A 25051-nucleotide genomic window follows, 5' to 3' on the forward strand; every position below is an offset into this window, starting at 1 on the left:
CTAAGCCTGGCTCAGACCGAAAGGACTGCCCAGCTGAGCCCAGCTCAAATTTATGACCCAGGGAATCATGAGTTAAATAAATGGTGATTGTTTTAAGTCACTACGTTTTTGGGATGGTTTATCATAGTGTAATAAATAACTGATATACTATTTCTCCATAACTAAATTATTGTTTTCTACCCCCTTTCCTTACTAGAATGTGCTCAGATTAGTGAATTAAGTTTCCAAAAAATACTTTATGACATATCGCTGCCAGATAAGCACTAATGGGCTATTAAGAATAGTCATCACTGTGAAACAGGGCAAAATGTTCTCATAAACTTAGAAGTAGTCAGTCATCATGTCCTGACATACTGAGGTAGAGAATTACCATACAATTTATTGTATGAACTAATTTCCTTGGGAGTGTGAAAGAGATCTTAGCATTAATTTTGTTGGGAAAACCAGGATATATGATTCTCTTACCTAGACGGTACTGCCCAGAGTATATTTAGTTATTAGAAAAGAGATATGCTGTTACAGTCATGTATAATAATGAAGCTCCAGACTCAGGTTGATACCAGATCACAGAGAATAAAAAACTGGCTGTGTAATGCACCTAGCCAAATTGTAAGAAAGAGATTCAGAGTGAGATCAGGGTGGTGCTGCCCTTTGGGGCGATTCTTCAGATGCCACGAGGTTTAACCAGAACAATGAGGCTCGTGACCAGGTAATGGGAGCCTTCTCGTTGTGCTGTGGCCACAGTACTCTGTCCGCATGGTGCCTAGAGAACACTGTGCTGGCTCTGCTGCAGGTGTTTCCTGAGCATCCCACTTTTCAGGCGCTCACCTCCACCAGGTGTGGGGCCACCAGGCTCCAGCAACGCATCACGTGGAGCAGGGGCCGAGATTTGCTCCGCACGATCCTCAGCATGGCGTCCCCGAGGCGGTACAGGTGGAGGGCACTTTTTCGGTCTTGGGTGGATTTAATTTCTCCTACAAGAAAGTAAGACCATAAAAGCCATAAAGCCCAAACTCAGAAATAGTTTGACCTGTCCAAGCACAGAGCGAGGAAATTAAAGAGCTGTACTCAGATCAGCAGGAGTATTCAGTGTATGCTATAACCAGGAGGAGAGAGGAGTCTGGATTCAAGACAAACTTGAACGGTGCCCCAGACTTGAACAGCCTGAGCCCACCTCTCTTGTTCACCACCACATCCCCAGTGCCTGCCATGGCAAGTGTGAACGATGCTTGTCGACAAGGGGAGTGAAGAAATGGTTAAGTGGGAGCGCTGAGGAGTCAGGCAGCCTGGGCTTCAGTGCTGGCTCCACCATTTAGCAGTTGGGTTATGTTGGGCCGGACATTTACCTCTTTAATCCATAAATTCTCATTGTAAAAGTGGGGATAATAGGGCATATTTCTTAAAGTTACTTTAAGGATTTAATGTGATAAAATTCAAAGTGCTTAACACAGGCACATACCACGTGATCCACACTCTTCCCTATATCATGACTGTTGCTACACCATCCTTCGCAGCCATCATCCACTTGGCCGGTCCTTAGTGGCACCTCTGAAGCCCCTGCCAAGGTCAGGCCCCTTTGCTACCCAATAACATGCTGTCTAACCTGCTCTCTTTTGCTTCGGTACAGTCCTTGCCTACTCTGATCCCTTACTACTTCTTTGCCACTGTCACCTTAGTCTTCCGAACTACCTTCTTGCTCATGTCCTATTGCTTTCTTTTTACTGCAAATGCTGATATTTTCAGGCTCTTCCCACCAAGATGCTTATTTGCCATCTCAAATAAACTTCAAAGTGTCAGTAATAACAAACATTGACATTCATTGAATATTTACTTGGCATTAGACATTGTTTGCTTCTGTGCATTTTTAACCATTTTAGTTTTTAAAGCAAACCTTAAGATGTAAATATAGTTACTGCTATTTTACAGATTAGAAAATTGAATGCTGGAAAGGTAGATTGACTTGCCTAAGAACACAGCTGGTAAGTGGTGAAGGTAGCATTTTGACTCATGTCTGATTGATTTCAAAGCCAATGCTTCCTCCTCCTGGGTCTGCTGCCTCTTCCTGACCCTGCTCTTTGCTTTATGTAAACTCAGAGTCTGCTGATTTCACCAATGAAAAAGACTTTGAACATTGCCCCTGGGCTCAGAGATGCTCTGGAATTCTGATGGGTCTGAGTTTGGCTTTATGTAGCTAAGGTTTTAAAGTCTATTAAAAACTAGTGAGGAAAGAACAGTGGTTCTAAAGTTAGAATCTGCAGTAAGGATCAAAAGGCCAAATACATTACACTTAGAACTTCAGATTCCATCAATGATTGTGCAGTCCAACCTGCCACCACGGTGTGTCCCCAGCTCACAGCTCTGTGCATCTGTGCATCTGCCTGAACTCATTGGGACAAGGTACTTACTGTTTCAGTACAACCTTGACTGTTGATGGACAGTTGCATTTTGTGAGCAGCCTGCCACCCTTTTGGGACTGTTGGACAATGCTTCATTACAACTTTATTCCCTCTTCCACAGGCTGGCCTTCAAGAGGGCCTTCATCTGGCCTCATCCATGAAATCAGTGATACATACCCCATCATTAAAGGGGTATGTCCTGAGAGCACTTTTTCTAGGAGTGGCATGAGGCTTCTGTTAACCTTTTCCTTTGGAATCAGTAGCTGCTTCTGCAAGTTGACCGGACTGAGGTGCATAGTGTGGTTTGTGATATGGAAAAATGTTCTTACCCTCAGAAGAAGTTATCTGCACCCTGAGTAGCCACACAATTTCTATAACACAAGCACAAAACTTAGAACCACCTAGCCCAGCTCCTGGTCACCCCTGCAACAGTGGCGGCAGCAGTATTTCCATTTACAAAGAATAATATTCCTCCTCGTACACATCATGCTTTAAAACTAGATAACAAATCTGCCCTTGAATTTGGCCAGGGTGACTGTGTGCAAAGGGAATGTGGATTGGAGTCCTCGGGCTGTTTCCTGCTAACCTCATGGCACCGCTTCCTCAGGGAAGGAATTACCTGGCATTGCCAGAGAGTAATCAACTGTGTCTGTAACAGAATGGAAAAGCTGGGACTGCGATGCTTTCTTCAGCTGATAAAGAAAACCTCCCAAAGCCAATAGGTTCAACTTATCCGTAGCATCTTCAAAGAGCCTGGATGAAACAAAAAGATCTGTTACTCGGAAACAATTCAGCAAAGTCTTTATGGCAGAATGATTATGATAATTTTGTTAGAGGTGATTAATGAAAATGTTGTGTAAACACTGTAAAGAAATGTATGGTATCGTTATACCTATCATTACTGTGTACAAATATGTTCTAACTTCGAGAGTTTAATCTGAAAGGCACAGACCATATTTAAACAAAGAAAATCTTTGTATCCCCAGGGCCCAGCTCAGCCATGCAGGAACTCATAAAATGTTAGGTAAGAAGGTGAAAGATGGCAGAGCATCCCTCCCAGAGACTGAATAACTGAGAATGGAATTATTAGAATTAGCTTCAATCTTGTAAACTATATATATTTTTAAACCCAGTAAATTAATTAAGGCTTTTGTTGGGCTACAATTGATCAATATAATGCTGGGTGTGGCTCTGAGGATACAAAAGCAGAGTAAACCCCAACCTGTAAGCCACCTGTGGGCAGGAACTGGCCTCATCCCCTCCAACTCACATACCTGGAGGCTGGGACATGTGGAAGCTCCAGTGTCTACTGGAATAATGAATATTCCTTAACATAATGGACCTTGCAGGCTCTTTTGTTTTCCACTCAGCTGGACATTTCTAGTAGGAGTTAGGGAGAAGGTAAACAGAGGTAGCAGGGCTTAGAGAAGGCTCACAGACTCACTGGAATTTGGAATGTTGGGATCAAATATCGGATTTTGTGGCCACATGAGGAATGAGCCTCCCACTGCTTGTGGGTCATTGATGCCTGCCCTCCAAACCTGTGCTGACACCTGAAGGGCACGCAGCCCCATGGGGCAACACATGGTGGGCAAGGGAATGTTTCTCCTAGAAACTGAAATGATAAATCTCTTTTGAAGGGGTAATACGAGACACACACATTTTAACGCAGGAATCAATGAATTAATCATTCACAAATTATTGTAACAAACACATTTTTCTTGCTGTTTTGTAATTCCAATTTTTAACTCCATTTAGTTTCTGGATCCCGTGAACCATTTCTTCCGCCTCTTTCCTAGTGAGCAAATAGTTGTGACTATTATTTCCTACCTGACACCTGCATCCAGGTTCTAAAACACTTGCCCAGCCACCTTGCTGGATAAATAGGAGAAAGGGATTCTTGTACAGTAGTGCACGTACATACTGTACTGAGTTACTAGATGAAGAAAGTGAGTCTCGGTGCAACTATTTATATAGACACGACCTTGCAGTCAGTTGGTGTCAAAGCCAGGAATGAACTCGGGTCTCCTGAGCCCCTGCCAGAGGGTACACTTCCCACTTCGCCACCCCCTTGCTCTCTGTCCTCTCCATATAAACTTCACTGTGTTTGTGCTGGATAGTTCTGGGGCACAATGACCAAGTGTGGAGAGTGAAGTGAGGTGGCACAACATGTGACTGGTGACCAAAAGCACTTTCAACATCAAGAAGGGTCACCGAACAGTTGGCGTTATTGTTGATTTTTTCTTCTCATACCTTAACGTGGTTGTTGGGCATCACTTAATAATATATCACTCACCTGGGTGTGGGATTTTAAAATCTTATCATAAAAAGAGCAGGTTTTCACTATTTGCCGAGCTCTGGACTAAGTGCTTCAAGTGTACTAATTATTTTAACTTCACTGCCATCCTGTAAGACAGCCACTTCGTGACCCGACATCAGGACCCAGGGAAGTGAAGTTGCCTGTGTTACGGTGTAAGGGCAGCCGCTTCCAGAGCCTCCAGTCTAATCGTGAGACAACAGTTCATGCTAAGTGTGCACGTGGCAGGAGACAGAAGTATATTTGAAAAAAATTAATGAGGTTTAAATGACTGGCTAACAAATCAAGCTGTCCTGGAAATGATTTAAGAATAGCAGAGATGGGTATGGTTTTGCCCACAGGTGATGGGTGCCCCTTGGTGAGCAGCCCTTCTGGGGTGTGGTGAGGATGGGTAGACACACACCTGTCAGCCTGGGTGGAGAGCGTGAGCACGGCCTTGGCGGCACTGCTCCCTGTCATGAGGCTGCCCCCACGGAAGTCAGAGGCCCGGCCTCGGCTGCCTTCCCTGACGAGCTCTTGGATGGAGAGGGGCTGGATCACTGGGGCCGTGCTCAGGGAGCTCTCCTGCTCCAGGCTCTGCTCATGGGGTGAGCCCTCACACTCTGGGTCCCCAAAAGGTCCAGAGCCTCCGGATGCCTTCTGTGGCTGGCTGATGGTCAAGGCGGGCTGAGAAGTGCCATCACTGAAGTGGGTGTGCTCCAACGTACCCACGTACTCGCATACCCTAGAGAGAGTCGCAGACAGGCAGCCGTTAAAAGCTGCAGCTCAACTGGACCAGCTCTGTAAATCTTACAGTAAGACAGAAAGGAAATCCAACCAGTTTACAGTCCTCCCAAATTTTTCTTTCCTCTGAAGATGGCCACCTCTCCCTCTTCCTCCCTTGTCTTCTCTCTCACTATATTTTATTTTTGAATTGAAACAGACAGCATGTAAGTGGGGTGAGGATTCTTCAAATTCTCCTACCCCTGAGAGAAAGGCAGGTGACAAAGCTCTTTCATCCAGTTATGTCCTGTCCAGCTTACTAACTTTTCTGGACTTCGGCTGTTTGATCGAGTTTTCCCGAGGGGTCCTCTTCTCTTCTCTCTAGTGCTCTGATTAGGACTTGGGAAATATTTCCATACCCGGGGTTCCCAGAATGAGGGCTGACAGGCCCTCTGGCCACAATGGGCCCTCTCTCAGGGGTTCTGTCTAGCCATGTCCTGCCTGGTCCTGATAGCACCACATAACTAATGCCGGGGTGGTGGGTGAGCTGATGCTCTAACCATGGTAAACTCAGAGAAAAGTCACAACCTATGGTCACAACTGCCAACTCCCACACTGCTTGTTCCCAACAGAACCTGGGACTCAGGTGGTTCATTAGAGGCCCCTCATCCCAGGATAAGTCCATTTACTGGTAAAGGCCATCTTGGATAATCTACTCTGATATTCTACAATCAGACAATATTTTGATTCCATATAAACTGCTTGGGTGAAATTTAAGTCTCTTTTTTTCCTTTTTGCTTGTGAGAGGAATGAGGAGGACATGAGCTTCCGCTGTGCTCCAGGCTGATTCATCCTGGCTCCTTCTCATGTTCCTCTCAAAATAGGTTTTCAACCCTTGAATGATCTCCATACTTCTCTCTTTGAAAGCTGACAAACACTAATTGCTATATTTGCTTCTGGAATATTAAACCGAACCCAGACCTGTCCAGTGCTCCGCAGATCTAGGTGCCTGAGACCTGCTATGGGCGTCATCCTGCTCCTGACTGCCCTGCTGCTGCACGGCGGGAGCTGAGGTGGGTGAGAGGTTAAGACACAGTCCAGCACTCAACCTGTGCCTGGACTGGGCAGGCGGGCTCCTTTCCCTTCCATTGTCCCAGGACTTCCTGAATGCTGAGGCCTGGCAGGGCGTGCTTTTCGTCTTCATCAGAGGACGAGTGAACTCTTTGTTTTTACTTTACAGATGCTGTAAACTGTGTAACTGATTGGGGGATTCTTTTCACTTTGATGTAATAAAAGCGTAGAGCCAAATTTTGGTCTGTTTTTGGCACAAGGACTATCCTATTTTTTCCTTCGTCTAGATACATTAAAAAGTAGACATCTTGTACTTTATGTGTCCATGTAAGCTATCCCAAATTCTTCTTTAAATGAAGAGGACATTAATAAACATAGAGCAACGTTATATTGCTGACACACAACCAGCTTTTAAATCTGCATAGTATCCACTTAACTTACATGGTCATCCACTATTCAAGAAATTGTTTTTATTTTCCCTTTGTATAACGCATCTGCCTCTCATAGACAATGTCGATAATCTATTCATAAGTCCCTAAATCAAATTCTGTCCCTCTGTTCTCTAAAACATACATTAGTTGGGTCTTGCTTCCCTTTTCTCTTTTTAATCTCTCATTTGGGGCTCATCCGAGCTCTGCAAATTATCATCATCTGTTTAAGTACTGGCAGACCCTGGAGTCTACCCCTTCCATCACCTCCAAGCTCCCATTGTAGAGTGGGTGCCGTGTGGGGGTGGGGATCCCGTCATGCACCTGAACACGTGTGGCCAGCAGTCCGGGTTGTGGCTTCCCATCTCCAGGCCTACACTGAGGATGGCATCCATGCACAAGATGTGGGCCGCGTGCAGCCACACCCCCTGCAGCTTCCCGATCTGCTCCAGTTTCTGCTCCACTTTTAGCTTCACTGTGCCAGAAAGACATTCGTTAAAATAACAGTCCGAGCGAGGGAGACAGAAAGGGAGAGAAAAGATAGAAACGAAAGAATGTGTTCTCATGCACAGGCACAGGGAAACAGCAGACATCACTGGCAGCAAGTTCCTCAGCGGCTGGTCCCTGTTGTTCATCATGCAAACTCCCCAGTCCACAGGCCCCACAGACACTTGGTTCTTCCAGCTCTGTGGCTTCAGAAGTTGAATGGAACCTGAGCTGGTGGGTGCAGTTCCTCCAGGCTCACCCCCGGGTGCTGGGTCAGGCAGAGCAGTGCGATGGGCTTCAGGTGCTGACCTCAGCTAAAGCCATCTGTGCCCAGATCCTTCCCTGGCCCCTGTGCACTCAGATTGATAATATGGGAGAACTTCTGATGTTCTGCAAGTTCCTGCTGAGATTCATCTAATGTTTTGCACTCATGATAATGATCATGTAAAACAACATATGCATTACACTCTGAACACCATCACAATTGCTGTATAACTGAAAATTACCACATTATTTCGCTCTCTGAGTTTAAATTTATATTTGTGATCTTCAAGTAATTTTTTATTATAGATGACTAACGAGAAAGGGTGCAGAAGGTGACTTAAGATGTCAATTAGGCAAAATGCCAAGGCAAGGCCAAATGACAACATCCTCCATACATAAAGGTATCAGGTCATTGGAAGACAAGTCTGGTGGGACGGCTGAGTGATGGTCCAGAACCCAGAAATACAGCACGCTCACTTCAGAGCAAGCTGAACCATATTCCTGCAGTAAAGGGCAAACTAACTTTTAGCGAATTACCATTTGTCTCATGGATGTGATATGAATTTCTTTTTTATTTGTATATAATTTGAGTATTAGTTTTGGTTTTATAGTTTTAAAAGAACTTTAAATGTAAAGATTTTTATATAATTTATGGTTGTACATATTATGTAAAATTGTGACAGCCTTTTTTCAGTTAACACTGGGATCTGTGAGAGCTGCTCTGCTTTCAAATGGGTCTCTCTATATTACTCAAATTTGAGGAACAGTAGCTTAACCTGTTTTTCTTAGCTTTTTAAAAATGTGCCCATGGTTTCTGTGACTAGCTACTTTATACACGGTATTAGTATAAATTGGACTAAGCTTCCCATTTTTCTTTCTGTTTGCTACCTGCCATTTATCTTTAGTTGCTATTAGGAAGGCCACACTCTCTTCTTACACTTAATCATCTACTTCATTGACTGACTAATTTTAACAAGTTAAAAATCAATTCTTTTCTGAGTTCACAAAAGTCAACTTTTTCTCTGACAAGAGCAAAGTCTTCGTGAGCTTCTTCTCAGGGACTTCCTCCATCTGTTTGATTTCCCTCTTCAGAAAACTGGCCATTCTGCCTTCCCCACTATAACCTAAGGGGTCCTCATATGTGCACTCAGTGACATGCCAAAGCCAGTGGCCACATGATGACAAAGAACAGTTCAGCCAAGTGGGCCTCTGGTGTCCCATGGGACTCCTATTTAGGAGCCAAGTACACCTTCCTAGTTGCCAAGGGCCAGTATGTCATGTCTCCTGTCTCCAGAGAGACCTACTCTGTAAGTACTCTATAGGGTGAGCCGCATAAAAAAGACCCAAGCTTACGATTCACTAAGATCTCATGATCAGTGGTAAACACACGCTGTGTATCGCACATAGAATGAAGATGGGCGTCTGCTCTTGCTTGTGCAGATGTGCGCAGGTGCGTGCACACCGCAGGTAAGATGCCAGGTGGATTCTGGCCCTTCAGCTGTTACCTTGCGCTATGGCGTCACTGGGCTCTTGGACCTCCTTGTCTTCTTTTTCTTCCTGGACACAGGAGGCAGCTGCCATTTGGGCAAGGGCTGAGGCGCAGTTAGCGGCAACTCCTTAGAGGAAACAAACAATTACCCCTTAACCGAGTCTATTCTCCAACCATTTAGCAGGAAGAAACCCTTCTAAAATACTTGTTTCCCACTAGGGCCATTCCCAGTGTTTCCTAGGGACACCCCTCAGGCCGCGGGTCAGAAATTCCACTCCTGCCAGTACCTAGAGCACAGCTCAGCCGCGCTGCTTTGCGCAGTCCGTCAAGGCTCATGCAGATGGCATCACGTTCTTTTTGGTTCTGCTCTTTGATGCCTTCAGCTCCCAGAATGAAGGCCAGCCCTTTGGAGCTCCCCGCCATTCGGCCAGTCAGGGGCGTTGATAAAGTATCGATCAAGTTCTTCCAGCAGCCAACCAGAATGTAGCGGGCAAAGGCCACACCTAGAACGTGAAGGGGCGTGGGTCACTTTATGGAGACAAAAACAACCTGGTCCTGAATGGCACGGGATTTTTTGACCATCGAATTAGCAATACCGAGCTGTATGCAGTTCTATTACAGGAAATATAATTTAATGGATTTCACTTTGTGCTTATAAATAGTGAATGTTGCACCATTACCTGGATGATGCTAAGTAACTTCCATCAGGCACTTATTCTGCAAAGCAAAACTTTGATTCATTTATGTCAGCACCGAAACTGCCAATAATGATTTAATTTTTAGTATCACATGCAATGCATGTATATTCAGAAACTCAAGACCCTTACCTGCCACTGTGGAGTCATCAATTCTCCTGCCCTGGGAGAAAGGAGACTCTGTGGAAGTTGAGGCCATCAGCTGGCCCCCAATGGCACTGCTCTCTAAGCCATCGATATCTGTCATGGACAAAGAACAAGATTTTCCTTGATTAGAATAGTTCAGTCAAAAACAAACGGCCTCCATAATATTCACCTTTTTTCCCAACAAATATCTATTGGATCAATTATGTAACAAGTATATAGCAACCTTTATCGTAATATTAAAATTTTTGTTTTATTTATTTAGTCTCATTTTCTTTCAGAGCATGCTTCTGTTAGGCTGCAGTATATATATATATATTTTTTATTTGAAAAAATAAACTCTACTATCTCTGTTGTTAGACGATCTATTGTTTTAGAAACTTAGGATCTTTCAATACTCCTTTTATTCAAAACAGTGGCATTATTCTCAAATTTTATATGTATAAGATACCTCAACATGGATTTGCCTTTCAAAGCTTCCTCATAAGAATTAAGAAGAGACTAAGCCTCTTTGGTCAGATAATCATACAACCTAACTCCAAAGTACAATACATTAATAATAATACTTAACAATGTTCAAAGTGTTTTCAGGTAACATTATTTTTAGTAGCTCTTCCCAACATCTCAGATAGGCAGAGTAAGTATTATTTTTCTTATTTCACAGAGGAGGAAACAAATACTCAAAGTAGGTAAATCGTCCAAGGCCGTGAGGCTGCTAAAGGGAGAAATCAGACTCAGTAGTCATGTCTTTTGACTCTCATCCAGGCCTCTTTCCATGACACCAGATCAAGACAGGATCCTAATTCACTTTGTTTAAATTTTTGTTAAACTCTCATCTACAAAATTAGCTCAATGAACCATTCCTAACATGCTGGCAAGAAGAGACTAGCTTGGGGTATAGAATACTAGGCTTTAGCCTTGGCTCTGAACTAAGTAGCCTTGTGGCCTTGAGTCATATACTCCATTTTCTGGGCCCCCAAATCCTCGGTATAAAAGAAGTAACCACTGGAGAAGTGACCATAGAGTTGAAGCATATGTACCTGAATGCAACTAACATAGCTGAATGCAACACTGAGAGAGAATGAGAAAGGAGGGTGGCATATGTTTATTCCTTGATTTTAGACTTTAGAATTTCACCCTGATAGGATGAGATTACTTGGCATGGTTTTTGAAAGTTATTTCATTATATTTTTGATTCTTACAGTAACTCCAAGAAGTCCGGAGAGTTGCTAACAGGGTTGATCTTAAAAGTTCTCATCACAAGAAAATTAATTTGTAACTATGTGAGGCAATTGATATTAACTAAATTTATTGTGGTAATCATTTTTCAATATATACATATGTCAAATTATTATGTTGTACCCCTTGGACTAATACAATGTCATTCATCAATTATATTTCAATAAAATTGGGGTGGGGGAGAGCAGGGAGAAATCTATATGGCTATTAAAGTAGGAATGGACCAGTTTCACTGACATTAATTTGACTTATGGTCAAATGGTCTAATGGTATTCACCAGAAGTTGCCGTTTATCAAAGTTATAAGGTTGCCAATGTGCTAGATAAAGGGTTGGTGAATTTAAGTAATGTAGTTTATGCAGGCACTAAGATACCACCATTCTATAGAACACTTCGACACGAAATCAGGGATGGCCACAATTCATACAGTGTTGATCAGACTGCTGCTATAGATTTTCCTTGCACATAAAGAGAAGATCAGATGAAAGTTTCTAAACTCTAGGTTAATTATTGCTCAAATTCACTTCTTGTCACTTCATACCTGGAATTCATTACAAAGAATCATAGAGCCTAATTCTATCAAATTCCTATGAAAAGCCTGTTTTCCTATTGTTAATCTGAAGTTATATAACTTTCCTAGGGACTTAGCAATTGAATGTACTGTTCTCCTATAAAAGAGATGGCTGATTAATAGTGGTGACTGATGAATATGGCTACTATGAATAGCTTATTTGTTCATTTCAACATCTGCTGAATGACTCCTTTTATTAAGGTTTGGCTAAGAGATTAATTTTGGCAGAAACTATGATATTTGAAAATTAAACCTGGCATGCTTAGGATCCTCACCCAAATTCCAAGGCACTTCTAAGCTGGGCAGCAGTTTCAGTCCCTACCAAAGGGAGTGTATGAAGACAGATGAGAACCAAGCATTGCTTATAAACAGACTGAACAAATATCTCACACAATGATGAATTCTTATTTTTTGAATGGATGTGTTATCATGATTAATAAAATACATACTGATCACTTGTCCAGTGATCTTGATCCCCACGGCTTAGGACCCAGCCTTGCTTCCTTCAAATTCCATCCTAATTCCAGAATCAAGACATACAGTAGAGAGATCTCACTGTATGTCTGACTCCTAAGTCATGCCTTACCCCAAATGCCTCACTGTTACATTGCACCTGCCAGCAGCCCACTCTGCCACCTTTCTAAGAGCCTCCAGTATCAACCACCAGCAACAAACATACCTTTTGGACAAGAGATCCTGCCTCCTAGCTGGACCATCCTGCCCCAGTCCAGTCCTGCTCCTATTGGTGTGCCCTGTCCGGTGCAGAGCCATGCTGAGCTGTGTGAGGGTACTCCAGAGAGGGCAGGGAAGGCATCTGATCTGATGCAGGACCATGTTCTAACATATCCTATCAGCTAGAGCCGTGAGAGGATCACCCAGATCAGGAACCAGTCTGAGAACTCAGATCAAATACAGGATGAGCCTGGAGAGCTAATTTATTAGGGCGACTGAGGTCCAGACCAAACTTTTGTGTACTTCCTGATCTTTACCTGACATCATGATTAAGACATGCAAAGCCATGAAAGGTTGCTTTTGACAAAAAAAATTGCTTCATGCCCACACCCCATAATGCTCTCTATGCTCTCGTGTGAAATTTCTAATAGTTAAGTAGGATTTTTAAAACTCTAGATACTGAAAACAAAGATGCTGGGCAACTATCTGGCATTATTTTTAAATCTGGTATAGCTGGAAAGGGAAGGAAAGACCTCTGACATAGACAAGAATAGGAATGGAGCCAAGTTTAAAATAATTCATTTTACATTACTGGCAAATTCCCAGGAGCACGGAACAATATAGCATGATATAGATAACAGTATCTATTAGTTCATGATAGTTTCCAGGAATAATTCTGGGATTTGTGCCCAGAAAGTACTTTGAATCCCAGAAGAGGCCTATAGTTTTCGACCAACAGACATAGGTGCTAAGTAATTCCTAATCGAATGGGGCCCTGTGAGCTCCACAGAGTCCCACATAGAAAAGGGACGGAAATCTCTTGTGAGGCGAATTCATGACATTTTTCTGAAACTGTCACCGGCTGCCAGGGAAGCTTTGTGGGTGCCATTTCAAGGTCTGCTTCAAACACCATTGGTTCTCTGAAAGGGATTTGAAGTGAGATCCCCCTACCCCACCAAGTGGCACAGAGCCGGGTAAGGAGCCACTGACCAGTCAGCATGGTGATGAGGGGGAGGCTGTTGTCCTCCGGGCTGCCCCAGTAGCCAGCTTCTCCCAGCATGTTTCTGTCGAGCACCTGATGGTAGAGTTCCTCAATCCAGGCCTGGGAGAAGACCATCAGCACCCCGCTGGTCTGGACCTGCTTCATGAACTCCTTCTACAGAGGGGATCACACGAGAAGGTGACCAGATCTGATCCCTGACAAACTGGCTGCTCCACCTCGGGGCTGCTTCTTCGCTTCACACCCCCACTGAGTCAATGCTTACAGGAAAAACAAAACCTTGCTGCTTGGGGGCAGAGGGTGGCCTGGAAGGGGAAACTGAGATGGAGAAATCCCAAAATTCATGAGGTTCCTTTCACTGAGGGTATCTTTTTAAGGACCCCATTGAAAGATAAGAAATACCGCATTTTACATTTTTAATCTCTGATGTGTGGGAAGATTAGAAACTGCACAGAAATACTGAGCAGAACGCCTTCTTCTCACTGCCCGGCAGCAGCAGGGCTGGAATGCACTCCCTGAAAGGACGTGTGTTTCCAGAGATACATGACTTATCATCATGAAGCCACCGCTGACCCTCAGGAATTTATATTTTATCAAGCAAACAAGCGACTGCTGAATCCCCTCACGCTGCCCCACGGATTAGGTTCACAAACTGATATTATGAAACCCCATGGGGCCGCTTGGTCAGGCAGGGGAGCTGGCCACAGGATAAGCACCACCATTTACATCCCGCACCTTACAGGAGGTGCTTTGTTTTAGACAATGAATAAGCTTATAGCTCTGGGCCACGAATAGGTCTGGGTATATTTTGGAAAGCAACAAAGCGTTTTTATAAAAGATGCCTTCATTTCCAGCAAAGGGGACCGTTTGGTGCACATCTTCTGATGTCACTTAACGTGCTGATCATGTGTTTTTGATTGTATCTCACACATGTGTGTGTTTAATAACGCCACCGGGTGAAGTTACTGGGCCATTGGCAGGAGGCCATTTCTAGGCACTCAGGGTTCTGTACTCTCCGGAGCAAGGTGGGTGACAGCATCTCACGGCGATGTGCAAATCTCTCACACCTCTCCTTCCACAGCCCCACAGGCACGGCCCATTCCAGAGCAGTGTGGAACAGAACGCCCTGTGCCATCCCTCTCAGGGCACTGATACTCAGCTTTCCAGCCCAGAGGCCACTGCTGGTCCTCAGAGGGTCCGAGCGGAGAGTGCACACTCACCATCATGCCGGGTGCCAGGGTGGGCCGCTTCCGGTAGTAGTCGCCATGGGAGAGCTTCAGGTTGAGGAGGAGAGCGCAGTGGGCGGCTGTGTACAGGCTGTCTGCGTTCATCAGCATCTGCAGGCTGAGGCTGCTGTTCCCATCGAATCCGGGAGAGTGCATCATGCCTAAGGGAGAGAACCAAGGGCCCTCAGGGGCTGCAAACAGTGCACTGGCAAGACGGATTATGGACAGCCAGAAACCAGTCCTGGCGACAGAACCAAGGAACATGCATCATTTAGGATATTTCTGTAAAGCAACAACAGCCAGCAAGGAATACCTTTAGGGTCAGATACACACCCCAGCCTGGTGGGGAAGAGCATGCATTCCAGTGTGAAGCTACTTACCTGGGCAAACCTTGATATGTTACTCCCCAGCTACTCTAGTAAAATTACTTAAACCCTCTAAGTCTCGGCTTCTTTACCTAAAAATAGGCAGAATAATCAACTGTGTCTATTTCCTGCTCAAACTCTCCAATGACTTCCCATCACAATAAAATAAAACCCCAACTCCCCGCTCCTCTCTCCTTCCACTCTGCAGCCACACTGCCCTGTGTTCCTTGATCTCACCAAGCCTGGGCCTGCCTCGGGGCCACAGCATTAACTGTTGCCACTCCTCAGGCCTCTGGAGGACTTTCTCTCTGATTCTTTCAGGTCTCGGCTCAAATGGCAGCTTTTCAGAGACCTTCCCTTTCAAGTCCATCTCAAACAGCATCTCCCAGCTACTGCCATTCTTGCATTCTTCTTCTTCCTCACTTAGAATTTTTTTTTTCATTGCCTCAATGACAGGCATTTATTCTACCCAGCATTATAGTAACATATGTTTATAGTCTTCTATCACTACTATTATCTAATATTATGTAAGATATGTGAGAAGGTGAGACTTTATTAGATTTGTTCACTAGGGAATCCTCAGTGCCTAGAACAGTGCCTGGCATATAGCAGACTCTTAAAAAAATGTTTGCTAAATAAATGACTAAGTATGAATGAACAAGTTCGCTATGAGAACTAGATGCAATAATGTATGTAGGATGATTAGTATCGTTACTCAAAATTAAGCGTAATAATAATTCTCAAAAAGCTAAATATAGAATTACCATATGATCTAGCAATTAGGTATATATCTCAAGAAACTGAAAGCAGGGATTTGAGCAGATACTTGTATGTTTATTGTGGCATTATTCACGACAGCCAAAAGGTAGCGAGAACCAGTGTCCATCGACAGATGAATGGATAAACAAAATGTGGTATATACGTACAATGGAGGGCTAACACACGCTACAACATGGATGAACCTTGCAAACATTATGCTAAGTGAAAGAAACCAGAAACAAAATAACAAATATTTATGACCCATTTATATGAAGTATCTAGAATAGTCAAATTCATGGAGACAGAAAGTAGATTAGAGGTTACCAGGGACTGGGAGAAGGAAGTTTCATCTGGGGATGATGAAAAAATTTTGTAGAGAGTGGTTGTGCAACACTGTGCATGTAATTAGTGCCATCGAACTGTGCACTTAAAAAAGGTTAAAAGGCAAATTTTAAGTTATATATATCTTACCACGATTAAAAACAATTACCAAAATTATCAAAAACCTTTGAATTGTGTACTTTAAATGACTGCATTGTATGGTATGTGAATTGTATCTCAATAAAGCTGTTAAAAAATAAATAGAGAAACAAGAGTTTCAAAAAAATATAGCTATTGGTTTTCCCCTGACGTTTTTTCTAAACATCATTTTATACTAAATAGTGTTTTCATTTTAATGGGTTCTTCATGCTTTATACAAACGAACTAAAAGAAAAAAAACAACAACAACTATATCTCATGCTCTAAATATGGACTCATTCAACCAGAGACGGTTGGTGCCTTGCTCAAACTTTCACAGAAAGCTTAGAGTGACAAAAATTACCCAAGTCAGCTTCTCCTCAACTGGTACTGTCAGCCCCAGTGCCACATCTGTTCCTGCAGACACTCTAGGGCTGGATTTAGGGATGTGGGTGAAACAACCCAACCTAGACACATGCATGCAAATGACACATGTCTACATACTCATCAGACATCTAAAAGTATCTTTTAATAAAAAATGTGCCTCTTACATGAAACGTGAAAATTTTCAAGAATTATCAGTCAACTAAGTGGTAAATCCAAATTTATAACCTGAATATTCACTTACATCCCTGTGAGTTTCTTAATAAATATGCGAGTAAGAGATAATACGGGCCAGAAGAAGCTTTTGAAGTTGAAAAAACTTCAAGACCTTTGCTCTATTTGAGAACAGAATACACATGTTTTGGTGAAAGTAAGTATATATATTATTCTAATAAAACCACCTTAGGCAGTCAAAAGATAGGCATTACCTCTGCCTTGCCTTATAAAGTTCCTTAAGAACTCTGCAGCGGCCTTAAGGGATTTTTTTACTGAGATCACTTTGTAATCCTGGTCCAAGGTGCATTTATAAAAGGAAGGTCAGGCTGAGAACAGGATTTAAAAATGACATCTTTGGTCAGGACATGAGCAGCGTGTCTTGTCCCTGAGGGTTTATAGGAACATTCCACACTCTCATGGCCCTGGGGGACTGATTCTAGTCCCTTGGAGTAGATAAAGGGCACATGGTCGGTCCCCTTCCACAGTAAACAGAAAGCAGCATTTGACATTGTTGGGTATGCAACTACCCTGGATCACAGATGAAAGGAATATTTGCATCTATGAAAAGAATCACAAGCGGCTTCGATCTTAGACATCGGTAATGATTTCTTTTAAAATTCTGAAACCAACTACTGTTTTCCATGAAATATGTTTTGGAAAACTGAACACATGCTCAGGTACTAAATGTGAAAACGGCAGCTAATGTGTCTGCTGATACAGGAGACCCAAATCGGTAGCAGAGAGGTGACAAAGCCCCAGAAAGCACTGCCAGTGGATATGCTGAGTTCTGAAATAATAAGTTGGACTTGTCAGGAGCAATCTGTTGGTACTAGCCTCTATGTCTATGTGGATTAATTTTTTACATTATCAAAATCTGGCAAATTTAAGAATAAAACAAAAGAAGATATAATCTATCAACTTAAGACATTTTATTGCTATACCAATTATAGTTCATTGGTGATATTAATAATAATCGAAATAACATAACTTTTTATACACTGTGTTCTAGAACCAATTTCTTTTCATACATTATTTTATTTAATGTATGAAATATATATATCAAATGTCCTTTATATTTTACCAGTAAGGAAAGTGCCTTGGAGATAGTAAGTAATTTGCTGAAAGTTACATAGCTAAAAATTGACAAAAGTCTTCTGGGCTCAAAGTCCCAGCTTTTTGCACAATGCCATATTGTACTTGCTTTTAATGCCGTAAAAAGGGACTTTATCAAGTCCCTCACTAATAGATACTGTATTTTCCGTTCATTCTCTGACTGGTCTCATTGAAGTGTTATCAAATATGGGGTAACGAACTATAGGAACTACAGCCTTTAACATATTCTGGCTATTTGTTTTTTCCAGTGTTCTGTAACTAAAGTTCATTCTTTTCATCTATAATTAAGATGTTCTCCACTGTCAGTAACAGGAGGGTGGGCCACTTACTTGACTGGTCACCAGTGAACGACTGGAGACAAGATTAGCATAAATGGCCTCGGAAAGTATCTTATATGTCTAAGATAATTTGATGTTTCTTTTTAAATAAGCATTAAATACTTGATGTAAAACATTTAACAACACCAGGAATATAAAAAATAGGAACAATAGTCCCTGCTTCTCCCAAGCTCCAATGATACCTCTCAGCAAAATCACTTCCTTGTACATATCGAGTGGAAATATTGTCTCAAATGAGATCATACTACATACATGGTTCTGTGACTTGGTGTTTTCTAAATATATTTTTGACATCTATTGATATTTTTAAATAACTGTGTATATACCACCACACAGTTGTATTGTGATTTATTTAATGTATTTTCAATTATGAAAAAAGCTGAAAGGATGAAATAACTTCTAGCACTTCTGCAAGTGTATCTGTGGGATAACTTCCGAAGAGCAGAATAAAAAAAATATATTAAGCCAGAGGGGAAAAGGAGTTAAATATGTGGTGACAGAAAGAGATCTAACTATGGGCGGTGAACACACAATGCAACACATACATGCCTTGCTGTTGGGCTGTCCACTTGAAACTTACTGGATTTCATTAACCAATGTCATCATAGTAAAAATTAATTATTTTTTAAAAAGGAAATGCATTAAGTTTGATAGATATGGCCAAAATATCTTCCGAATAATTTTATACCAATCTTTCCTCCTACCAGCTGTGCATGAGAATACTCTTCTCTGCACTCAGCATACTGGGCATTATCAGCTTTCTAAACCTTTGTAATCAGATTATGCGATTCTCTTAATAACAGATTTCTTTAAGTCTGATTCTAATTGTCTGATGATAGAAATGATAAGAATATTTTTTTTTTTAGTAATTTGGAAAAAGGTACAATGAAATGAAAATAATCTATAATCATACCATTCTGAGATAAGTATTAACATTTTGATGTTAATTTTAAATTTAAAAAATTATATTATGACCATTATCTATACCATTACATATTATTTGAAAACATCATTTTAAATGACTACATAATGTCATAAATCAATGTACTATAACTCATTTAATTTTCATTTACTTTTGGGCATTTAGGTTACTTCTAATATTTTACTATGAAGTAATGCTATCATAGACATTTTGACATGCAAATCTCTGCTTGAGTTTCTGTTCCCTAAGTATAGATTTCCATGGGTATCCATCCATCTATCTGTCAGGACTTGGAAAAGTATCACACATTTGCTAGGCTATATAGTTCTTTAGTCCATGATTGGTTTTTCACCAAGGCATGTCAACTCTAGGGTTTTCTGAGTTTTTGAACATCTCTACTTTACCTATCCATTCACCCACCCCTCCACCCTGATATGGTGCAGTGTGATGATTTAAGACCATGGTTTCTGGAGCCAGGCTCTTCAGGTTCCATCCTGGCATCACCAGTTCGCAGCTGTGCAGTGCACCTTGGGTGACTTACTACTTGGCCTCCCTGTGCCTCATTTTTCTCATCTGTAAAAGGGAGATAATAATACTACCTACCCTGTGAAGTTATTACAAGCATTAAATGAATGAACACTCTTAAACAGTGCAGGGCATACAGAAAGTGCTATGTTAGTGTTAGCTATTGTTACTGCAGACACATATAAATGCTGGAAAATGACTCAGAGAAAGACACCAGATGATCCACTCTCTGACTGGATCTTCCCACAGGTACTACAGCATTTAATCTTCAGAATACATAAGGTAAGTATTCCCACCATCCTGACATTACAGATAGGGAATCTGATGCATAGACAGCATAAGGACTTGCTCATGGTCACAGAGCTGTTAAGCGGGAGAGCTGGAATCTGATGTCAGATAATTACAAATTTGGAGCTGGAGCTCCTGACAACACTATATGAACTCATGTTTTGTTTTGTTTTTTTTCTTGAAACATTATTTTATTAAATTTTTTTTGGTATAATTGTTTCTCTGGGAGTTGTTATATACGTTGTTAGTTTCTCTCTCTCTCTCACACACACACACACAAATGTAAAATTACTGGCAAAATAGCTTTAATTCTATCTTTGAGACATTTGAGAATGGAAGTGACTAACGATATTATTATGAGGATAACTCTGAATCCACACTCAGTTTTTAAAACAAAATATGGTGCTGTATTAGAAACTGCCAGTTACTAATCAAAACCACCTCTTCTTCTTAGAAACAGAATCTTGATTTTACTTGGGGTTGCAATATACCTTGTCTTTCTTGCGACCAGGAGGGTCCAATGAAGTCAAGATTATGCAAAGCTTCTAGAGAGCTTTTTAAAGTAGTATTATTTAGCTCTAAGGTGGACCCTTTGCCACCTTTTCTTTTCCCCCTTCCTTCTCTCTTGGGCCGTGGGTGTGAAGGCTGCAGCTCCACTAGCAGCAGCCACCTGGGTAAATTAGGAAACCTGAGGATGAAAGTTGCATTTTAACAAGGGGTAGAGCAGAAAGACAGGAGGGGCCTGGATGCCTGATCGTCATGGAGTGCTGGACAGCCTACCTCAGACTTAACTTAGGGGAGAGAAAATGAATCCCTTTCTTAAGTAATCATGTGAGTTTTCTACTACATGCAAACAAACCTAATCCTAACTGATAGAGGCAGAATTACATATTTGTTTATCTGAGGGTTTCTTCCTGTATTTTACCCTTTTTGTTTCCTCAAAGATACTGAGGTAAATTTAAACACCCTTTGGGGTGTTTAAATCACAAGGCCAAAAATGGAAGCTGGCAAGAGCATACTCACCTCTCCGGTTTTATATTCACAAAGCCAGAGCTCCCTCCAGGGACTGAGGTCCACTCCCAGAAGGTGATGAGAGGTGGGAGTAAGCATCAAGGCCGAGAAGGGAGACCCTTGGCTGGGCAGAGGCTGGAGGTCTGCAGCCTTCTGCTGCCTGGCAGTACCTGGAGGGTTGGCAGGACCCCAGAGGAGAATGTACAATGTCACACAGGGGCTCCTGGCCTTGCCAGAGCATTCCAGGCTCTACCCTGGCGGGGAGGTAGCAAAATCATGGGACTCCCCGAAGGGCCGGAAAGTGGGACAATGGGAGCTTGCTGGCAACGTGAGAGGTGAGAAGCCTCCTTGCCCAGATCCTATGTGAGCTCCAGCCTAGGATGGGGACCTGAGGACTAGCAGAGTTTAAATGTCCAGCCACCTAGGCAGGGTAGGGGGTCTGGAGTCAGATTTGTTCTAATTTAAAGAAAAAGATATTTCTTGCACAGCTGAAATTCATACTTGCTGTACTATCATTCATGAAATTTGGTACCTTATAAATATCAAACTGCTTGTAGTAAGCCTTACATTTGGTCAGAGTAAGTCTCAAGACCATAAGTGAACACTACTAATTTTAAGGAACTGCGATCTCAAAGCCAAGAGCCTATGCCCCTCTACCAACTGCTGCGTGAGGCTGGCTCTTGTTTTCAGTCCTTGAGGAGCCACCTTACACAGATGTCACTTGTCTCTGCAGGACCAGGGTGGCTTCGGCAGCTGTCGTATCTCACATCCACTACCATCTCTATAAAACCCGTGTTTGTCTAAACTCACCTACCATAAGAAACTTTACTTGCTTTCAAAGGAAAGGCTCCTTTGTCATTAAGTGGAATTAAGTGAGGCTCATTTCAACTGTGTTAGCTGTCTGAGGACAGGGGTCCCTAGGTAATGCAGAGCAAGTCTGATCTCATCCAAGAGAGCAGACCCTGGTAACAAACAAGTCAGGGACAAATGCTCCATGGGAGTTTTTGACAAAACAGTTTGAAGCTTCTGACATCAAATAAGTAATGAGTAAAATATCTGGGTTATGACTCAGGGAGACTCTGTCATCTCCCTTTTTCCTGTTTTTATTCCCCTAACTTTCTCTTGGGTGAACAAAGGAAACCTGCCATTTCCTTCATCTTTTTTTATTAATCTTTCATCTTAAGGTGGCAAGGGGAGGGAGAACACAGCTTCAGTCCAGAGGTGGACCCAGGCGAGCACCCAGTGGCTTTGGCTGACCCACGGTGATGGTCAGTGTGCTCCTCTAAACCACAGTGGGAACTGAGGAGAATTAGCTTATTGGTAGCATGACCACAGAGTGATGGGTCTGTAACTCAGAAAGAGACCAACTGTTAATCGGTAAAAGCATTATGGAGGTCCATACAATTAAAAGACAAATGACTAACATAGTTAGAGACAATCAATAAAAACTATATTTGGAAACAATCAAAAGATTTGGAAGTCTCTCTTCAATGTGCTTATTGCTGCATATAAAAAGTAATGTCATGATATATTGGGTCTGATGAAACATTTTACATATCTTCAAAATTTGCAACATTCGTGGAGCCACAGTCTGGCCACATAAAACATTCACTCAAGCCCTGTTTTGTTTTTGCATGTACTGTAGTATTGATTTGAAAGGCACAAAAACATAAATGTGAAGATTTACTTTAGCTTCAAATTTTATAAAAGACTTTGCTAGGATTATATTTCTTAATTCTCATAGGAAATAAGGCAGGGCCCTTGGAAGTCAGTCTTTACGCTGTGACAACTCATTTATCTGTAATTAACAGGAGATGTTTAGAAACATAAAGTTATCTACCCTGATACCAAAACCTGGTAACGATAACACAAAAACAGAAAACTATAGACCAAAATCTCTCATAAACACGGATGCAAAAATTTTCAATAAAACACTAGTAAATCGAATATGACAACACATTAAAAAGATTATACATCATAATCTAGTGGGCTTCATCTCAGGGGCACAGGGATGGTTTAACATATGCAAATCGATTAATGTGATAAACCACATAAACAAAATAAAGGATAAAAACTATACGATCATGTCAACAGACGCAGAAAAAGCCTTTGACAAGATACAGCATCCATTTATGATTAAAACACTTAATAAAATGGGTATAGAAGGAAAGTACCTCAACATAGTAAAGGTCATATAGGACAAACCCTCAGCTGACGTTACACTTAATGGTGAAAAACTAAAAACCTTCCCTTTAAGATCAGCAACAAGACAAAGCTGTCCACTATCATCTCTGTTATTCAATATAGTATTGAAAGTCCTAGCTACAGCAATCAAGCAAGAGAAATAAAAGGTCTCTAAATAGGGAATGAGGAAGTCAACCTGTCACTTTCTGCAGATGACATGATTCTCTATACAGAAAACTCTAAAGACTCCACTAAAAACAATAGAAATAACAAACAAATAAAATTTCAGAATACAAAATCAATGTACAAAATCCACAGCATTCCTATATTCTAACAATGAATTTGCAGAAAAAGAAATGAAAAAAAATTCCTTTTGAAATTGTAACAAAAAGAATAAAATGCCTACAAATAAACCTAAGGAAGTATATGAAGGACCTATACATTGAAAACTATAAGACATTATTAAAAAAAAATTGAAGAAGACATAAAGAAATGGAAAGATATTCCGTGTTCATGGATTGGAAGAACCAACATAGTTAAAATGACCTTATTACCTAATGCATCATACAGATTTAATGCAATCCCCATCAAAACCCCAAAGGCATTCTTTAAAGGAATAGAACAAAAAATCATCATGTTTGTATGGAAGCACAAGACCCTGAAAAGCCAAAGCAGTCCTGAGGAATAAGAACAAGGCCGGAGGTATCACTCTGCCTGACATCAATTTACACTACAAAGCATCAATAATCAAAACAGTGTGGTATTGTCAGAAAAACAGACATACATACCAATGGAACAGAACTGAATCCAGAATTAACGCCTCCGTATATGGGGTGAATAATTTTCAACAAAGGAGCCAAAAGTATATCATAGAGAAGAGAAACCTCTTCAATAGAAGGTGTTGGGAAAATTAAAAAGCCACATGCAAAATAATAAAACTAGACTGCTATCTATCACCATATACCAAAATTGACTGAAAATGGATCAAAGACCTGACTATAAGACCTGAAACAATAAATTGCATAGAAGAAAATATAGGTACTAAACTCATGGACTTTGGACTTCAAGGGAATTTTATGAATTTGACCTCAAAAGCAAGGGAACCAAAAATAAATGAATGGGAGTATATCAAACTAAAAAATTCTGCACAGCAAAAGAAACCATCAGCAAGGCAAAGAGGCAACCATTTCAATGGGAGAACATATTTGCAAACAATGCCTATGATAAGGGCCTAATTTCCAAAATATATAAAGAACTCATACGATTTCAACAATAAAACAAACAATCCGATTAAAAAATGGGCAGAGGACATGAACAGACTCTTCTCCCAAGAAAACATACAAATTGCCAACAGACATGAAAAGATGCTCAATTTCACTAGCTATTAGGGAAATGCAAATCAAAACCACAATGAGATATCACCTCGCACATGTTAGAATGGCTATCATTAACAGGACAAGTATTAAGTGTTGGAGAGGTTATGGGGAACAAGGAACCCTTACATACCGCTGGTAGGAATGTAAACATAGTATAGCAGGTATGGAAAACAATATGGAGGTTCCTCAAAAAACTAAGACTAGAATTACCATATAACCCAACAATCTCTCTTCTGGGTATTTACTCAAAAAACTTGAAAACATTTATCCGCACAGCTATAAGCACTCCAATGTTCACAGCAGCTTAGTTCACAGTGGCCAAGACATGGAAACAACCGATGTGTCCACTGATAGATGATTGGATAAAGAAGGTGTGGTAAATATATACAATGAGATATTACTCAGCCTTTAG

The 25051-nt window shown here is 41.5% G+C and overlaps 1 protein-coding gene across 4 annotated transcripts in view; it reads right to left on the reverse strand.

Annotated features, from left to right (window-relative positions):
- The window catches only part of ARFGEF3 (ARFGEF family member 3), an 80245-nt gene that overhangs the window by 34065 nt on the left and 21129 nt on the right, over positions 1-25051 (reverse strand). For all 4 annotated transcript variants that reach the window (XM_039869778.1, XM_039869777.1, XM_039869776.1 and 1 more), the window contains exons 7-15: positions 14694-14860; positions 13464-13629; positions 9981-10088; positions 9441-9656; positions 9170-9280; positions 7239-7389; positions 5117-5437; positions 3016-3149; positions 829-974 (exon numbers count right to left, since the gene is read on the reverse strand). In XM_039869778.1, the coding sequence (XP_039725712.1) occupies positions 829-974; positions 3016-3149; positions 5117-5437; positions 7239-7389; positions 9170-9280; positions 9441-9656; positions 9981-10088; positions 13464-13629; positions 14694-14860 (1520 nt within the window). The remainder of the gene's footprint in view (positions 1-828; positions 975-3015; positions 3150-5116; positions 5438-7238; positions 7390-9169; positions 9281-9440; positions 9657-9980; positions 10089-13463; positions 13630-14693; positions 14861-25051) is intronic.

This window comes from Pteropus medius, unplaced genomic scaffold (genome assembly GCF_902729225.1).
Source record: "Pteropus medius unplaced genomic scaffold, Ma_sr-lr_union100, whole genome shotgun sequence".
Lineage (NCBI taxonomy): Eukaryota > Metazoa > Chordata > Mammalia > Chiroptera > Pteropodidae > Pteropus > Pteropus medius.